The sequence below is a fragment of the Alligator sinensis genome, unplaced genomic scaffold (genome assembly GCF_000455745.1).
Source record: "Alligator sinensis unplaced genomic scaffold, ASM45574v1 scaffold737_1, whole genome shotgun sequence".
Taxonomy (NCBI): domain Eukaryota; kingdom Metazoa; phylum Chordata; order Crocodylia; family Alligatoridae; genus Alligator; species Alligator sinensis.
In genome coordinates, this window is record NW_005841930.1 from 3,610,701 (window position 1) to 3,616,700 (window position 6,000).

Sequence of the window (6,000 nt, forward strand, 5' to 3'; positions counted from 1 at the left end):
GGACATAGGCTTTATTTGGCTGTCAGTTAATTTTCCATAATTCTATCACTCTTAAGTCAAAAGGACTTAATTCTCAGAATGTCAGCTAGACTCTTTCTTCACCTGATGAACAGTATATTTGTGCAGCAAACATTTGGCATGATTAATATGTGAAATTCAGGCTCTTATGGCACATCCCTTTCAAAATTTTTCTTGTAGGGACAGTTACAATGACATCACACACTCTAATTTCATCCCAGAGATGGGATCAGATTTTCCTGTTAATATATCCATCTACCAGCATTTTTCCTAAGTCTAATTCATGAGAGAAAGCAATTTAAATGACATACTTTGAAGGTTAAAGAGCACTTTTTACTATCTGAGCAGTAGGAAGAGCTCCATAAATAGGACATTCAGATTATTTGAGCCTATGCTAGCAAATCAAAGGGAAATGCTAATGTGGTTCCTTTATTCAGTATGAGAGTTCACTCAACTACAAGGCAAGCTACATCAGCAGCCTGTTTTAATAAAACATCAGTACTAGATATTTGCAGGGCAGTCATTTGGAGCCAAATCAATGTTTTATTAGCGATTAATCTTTGGTCACAGCTTCTAAATCAAATGTTCAGTTTGGTGGAGCAGTTCTTAAATCCTTATTCATATGCATTCTGGGATTGCACCACTTTCAGGGGCAACTGGCTTGCCAGTCACCAGTGAACAAGATAAATGTGTGCACGTAGTCTATTTTCTTATATACCACATACCCCACCAGGTAAGACGCACCTTTACTTTGGAAGGCAGAATGTACAAAAAGAGATTTTTCCAGAGTCATGGCCCACTGTATAATATAGAATAAATCCTCCAGGTAGTGTGGCATCTCAGGATATAGTGTGGGTAAAGCAGCAGGAACTTTCTGATGTGGCAAAACAGCAATAAGGCTAGGCCCCAGAGCCTTGCAGGGGCAGTAGGAAGATTGCTAGTTCCTACTGTAAATAAATATTTCTTTCCAGGAGGGAGATAATAAATAAAGTTTTGTTCGTACCACAAGCCTTATCAAGATGTTACAGACTGCATGCTGCAGCTCACTTGCCCTGAACCAGTTGAATTGCTGCTGCAGGCACAAGCTTTCATGCTAGTGCAAATTCCTTAGTGGTTGCTAAAGTGTTAACCTTCTGACCTTCCGTCTGCATGTCCCCAGTGATGTGGTAGCCATTCTGTCAGTCATTCAAGCACAATGACTACCGTGAAGCAAAAAAAAATCATGTTCCCGACTTAAGACATGCACCCCAATTTTGCAGGGCTGATTTTAGAGAAAAAAGGTTGTGTTGTATGTGGGTAGATACCACATTTGAAGAAAGAATGGCTAGTTAACTTACTATAAGTATGACTCTCCAAGATGCTTGAATTGAACATACAGATTCCACAACCCATTTCTCCTTCCCTTCTCTCTGAAGTTCTGTCCTCTGTATTCTGGGGTTGGAGGTATAGGCAGCAGCCTAATTCAAGCAGATGCTATGAACTAAGGCTTAACTAAGGATTTCCTGTCTCTTAAGTCTATGTTTGAGAGAATTTGTTTTTTTTTTTAATCTTTTTGCTTGTGGGAATTTTACTAATTCTGGTCTACTTACTTGTTTTAAGGAATAAAATGAAAAATATCCACTTCTTGAGTTAAAATTTTTACAACACTTAGAATCTGTCCACTAGATAAATACTCAAAGCTGTTCTAAACCAGCAGATCTTCACTCACATGGACAAAATATTTTGCAGAATTGAGAATATATTTGTTTATATCTGAGAATATATTTGTTATATATTTGAGAATATTTGTTTATATCTTAAAAACAGCAAAATAAACTCATTTATTTCTATATTTTTATTTAGCTTTGTTTTAATTCTTTAAATCCAAGGGCACAACTTCACTATATATATATTCCATTTTTCATAAATATATATGTGATATACAAAAAAATTCAACACCTTGCTCCACCTATCCCCTGTAGAGGCTCTACTGTGCTAAATTAACCTTGTAAGGCTGTTGTCATTGAAAAGAAAGTTTTAACATTTTCAAAATTAAGATTGTAATTGACATTTTCATTGGTATATCTTCCTTTTCTATAATTTAAAGAAGTAGGTGTCTAAGTTGTCAACCATTTATGAAATAGTTTTTATATCTTAAAAACATGTTTGTTCTAAGATATGACAGTTATATACTGTTGCAACAAATAAATTAATTTTGTATATTTGTTTTGCAGGAATATGTTTACTGCATAGACTCTATTTAGCAAATAAGGATGAAATTAATTCTAAGATATTTAACAGACTAAAAGAGGAAGCATTAAAAAAGAAACAACAGGAAGATGAAGCAAGGTAAAATATAACATGTCCAAGCACTTAAAAATAAAATGCATATTTGATATAATATACCATCTCTCTTGCATGCTCTCCTTTCTCCCCCTCCCTCCCCCAGATAAGGCATACACCTTGTTTTAGTGGCAGCACAGATGACGCATAAGTGTGGGGGGGCACAATTCTGCATCACCATCGCCATCACCACCATTGCAAATACTATGCCACTACTGCCACCCTTATTGCTGCCAGGCCCTGGCTCCAGCCAAATTGCAGCCCCATGCCCCGCTATCAGCACAGAAATCTGGGGAGGGCATGCCATGCCCCCCAACACATCGCCCATGTGTGGCAGGATTAAAAAAAAGATTTTTCCAGCAGGATGGATGAGTGCTGACCACAGAGCCAAAGTATACTTTACAGTGTCGCTGCTCAACCTGGCTCCTCAGCCAGAAGCTTTGGTTTAACCTTCTCATAGCCACTGAAAAATTGTCAGTGGCCAAGCAGCCAAAAGCTACCACCATTTTGTCAGTGACTGTGAAAGGGTTAAAACTATCTCTGATGCTGATATGGGTACTCTGGCCCTTTTTCTGGAGTGGCCAGTCTTACTGTGGGAGAAAAAGCCTGAATATTTGTAAACTTTGGTTTCTCCTAGGAGAACAGCAACCCTTCCGGGAATGTCTGTACAAGACCAAAGAATCTTTGATTTATTTATTATAAATCACTTTGAAAAAGCAAGCTTACTAAACTGTATCTTAAACTTGATTATATTTTTCCATATATCTATTTATATTTAATGCATTAGTAACTTGGTTCAATCAAATTTATGCAAATATTAACATGTAGAAATTCTCATTTCAGAAAAGAACTGCAAGAGATGCTGAAATTGCAAGAAGAACAGCAAGCTATGGAGTCTGTTGGAGAAAAGTATGGAGGCAAGTATCATTTAAAATAAATTTCAATTTAGTAACACATGATTTAAACTAATTTTACAGATGTGGATCTTGTGCTTTAGCTTCCATTTTTAGTCATACAACATCTGAGTAATTAAGTATTTCACATTACTTTCTTTGAAACCATTGACTGTCTCAGGAATAATTTTTTCTGTGACAGTCTGTTTTCTGTTTCTAGCCTCGTAAGTCTTTGTTGTGATCCATCCAGAGTTATACTCAACTTTTAGACTCTTCTGTTCTAGCTGTACTGGATTACTTATTATCTTGGAATGACTTGAAACTCTCAGCTTCATCAGACTATCTGGATACAATATCAATATATCATCTGCCTGGTGAAGGTCATTTGATTTTTTTTTACCTTACAGTGCCTAGGTATTTAGAAGGCTTTAATCAGATATTTCCACATATCTAATATCAAATCTTTAAAAGGATTTATACTACCATGGTTGAAATAAGGTAAACTAATGTAACCAATGCCTCACTTAAATGGTAGCTTTTAGGAAGTGTGAATTGCCTCCAGTCACCTCTGCTGAGTGTGGATTTCAACATTTTAGGACAACAGCTTTAATGTTAGCTACTAACTATTTCATGCTTGATCATCTGGCTTTGATTTGGGAAACTATAGTTATGCAGCAAAATACTTAAATATGCACTTAACTTGTACTACAAGATTAGCACATTATTAAATGGGTGCTTAGTTTCTTCTCATGAATTGCAGAAATCATACTGTCGCCACCACCCCTACTGCTGCCAGGCCCCGGCTCCAGCAGGCTGCAGCCCCGTGCTCCATGCCCCACTGGTGGTGCAGAAATCTGGAGAGGCACATCCCGCCCCCAATGCTCCCCTAATGTATCACCAATGCATTAGCTTACATTAGAGTACCCACAGCATTTGTTCTGGGTAGAGCTGAGAGAAAAGTGGGGGAAATTGTGTATGAATTGAAAGATAAATTTAAATCAAACTTGTTTGTAAGCCTTTCTTGCTTGAAAATCATGGGGTTGCAGGCTGGGGGAAGGCAGAGAGAGGACTCCAGGATTAAGTTGCAGAGCTTAAAACCAGCTTGAAGTTTCCTACTCTTCTTGAAACTCAGAGTGGATCAGTCATAAAGAGTTAAGATTATTGCTAGAAATGATCCAGTGGCTATGGTATCACAAAGAGGGAAAAGTGATCCCTTTATGGGCACGTCCATACATGCAAGCACGTGCGCTTGCAGCAGCTCAAATAGAAGCGGTGCAAATTTAAGCCAGGGCTTTTTGCCTCAGCACACGTGCTCAGACACGCACTTTGATGTGGAGCAAATTGTGCCACTTGGGGCAAAATAACCCTGTCTGGCTTTTCCTGGATCTGCAGCCAGGTGGAGCTAGAGCCTGGAGCCAGCACTTGTGCTGTCCCCAGCAGTATAAAAAGCTGCCCTGTCCTGGCCCCATCCATACAAAAAGCTGCCCTGGCAAGCAGCTCGAGGCTATTCGCTCTCTGGAACTTCTGGGGCCCAGCCAGTTGATACCTGGGGACACTACCTCTTGTGCCAGCTGGACTGCTGCAGCAGCAGCTGCATCAGCACCCCAAATCCATTTTTTAAAATACCCCAAAATCCATGTTCTTCCACATTTAAAACAAAAAAGCACTCTACACACACACATATATCAAGAGAGAGAGAGAGAGAGACAGTGATAAGTTGGGTAATGCTTTATTGGTATATTTACAATGTTAAAGCAATTTGGAAGCCTACCAGTGTCTCTATCATCATGCAAAAATAAATTCTAAATACGTGTTGATCTGTGTTTTCGGTTTTCTTCATTCATGATGGGTGTGTGATGGGGAGGATGTGGTGTTTGTAGAAAGGGGGTGATAAAGGGTGTGGGGGAAGGCAGGTGGGTGGATGTGGAGGGATGTGGGTTGGTCTGTGGGTAGGAGTGGGGCAATTGCTGGGGGCACTGTGGTTCTGGGGCTGCTCAGGAGGGGTGGGTCCCCTGGCCCCCACAGGGTGCAGCCCCCCACACAGCACATGGAATGCGCCCCCCCGCCCAGGGTCCCAGCTCCCCCCTGGAGGGCCCTGGCCCCTACCCCCCACAGGGCCCCAGTCCCCCTGCCCAGGGCCCATAACTAACCTTTAACAGCAGCAGTGGGGGGACCATACGCCGAGCCCAGCCTGGTTCTGCCAGCTCTGGGGCTGCTCTTGCTGCCCAGCTAGGCTGGTCTTGTGGCAGCAAGACCCAGTGCGGCACACAGGGACTGCATGCCAGGCCCAGCCAGATCCTGGGCCCCCTCTGCAGCCCAGCCAGGCTGGGCCCATGGCGACAGGACCCAGCATGCGGAGACTGCGTGCCGGGTCCAGCCGGATCCTGGGGCCTCTCTGCAGCTCAGCCAGGCTGGGCCCAGATCCCTGAGGCTCACTAGTCTGGCTTTGCAGTGGAGTGGGTCACACGGTTGCAGGAGGCACACACAGGGGCCGCGCCTCCTGGAGCCCTGTGACCCGCTCCGGTGCAAGGCCGGACTAGTGAGCCACATGGAGCTGGGCCAGGTCCTCACACCCCTGCAGGCACAGGGTGCAGAGGTGGGAGCCCTGGGGCCTGGAGCTGGCACAGCATGCAGTTCCCGCATGCCGCACTGGGTCCTGCTATGGCCAGGCTCTTCCTATAGCTGCAGGACCTGGCCCAGCATGTGGCGACCATGCAGAGCCGAGCTGGGTCCTGCTGGCCCTGGGGCTGCTTGTGCTGCCTGGCAG

At 42.9% G+C, this 6,000-nt stretch overlaps 1 protein-coding gene across 1 annotated transcript in view; it reads left to right on the plus strand.

The window, feature by feature from the left end:
- AK9 (adenylate kinase 9) overlaps positions 1-6,000 on the plus strand; it is a 191,359-nt gene that overhangs the window by 86,199 nt on the left and 99,160 nt on the right. Inside the window, exons 16-17 of the mRNA XM_025198858.1 lie at positions 2,232-2,346; positions 3,184-3,257. Coding sequence (XP_025054643.1) covers positions 2,232-2,346; positions 3,184-3,257 — 189 coding nt within the window. The remainder of the gene's footprint in view (positions 1-2,231; positions 2,347-3,183; positions 3,258-6,000) is intronic.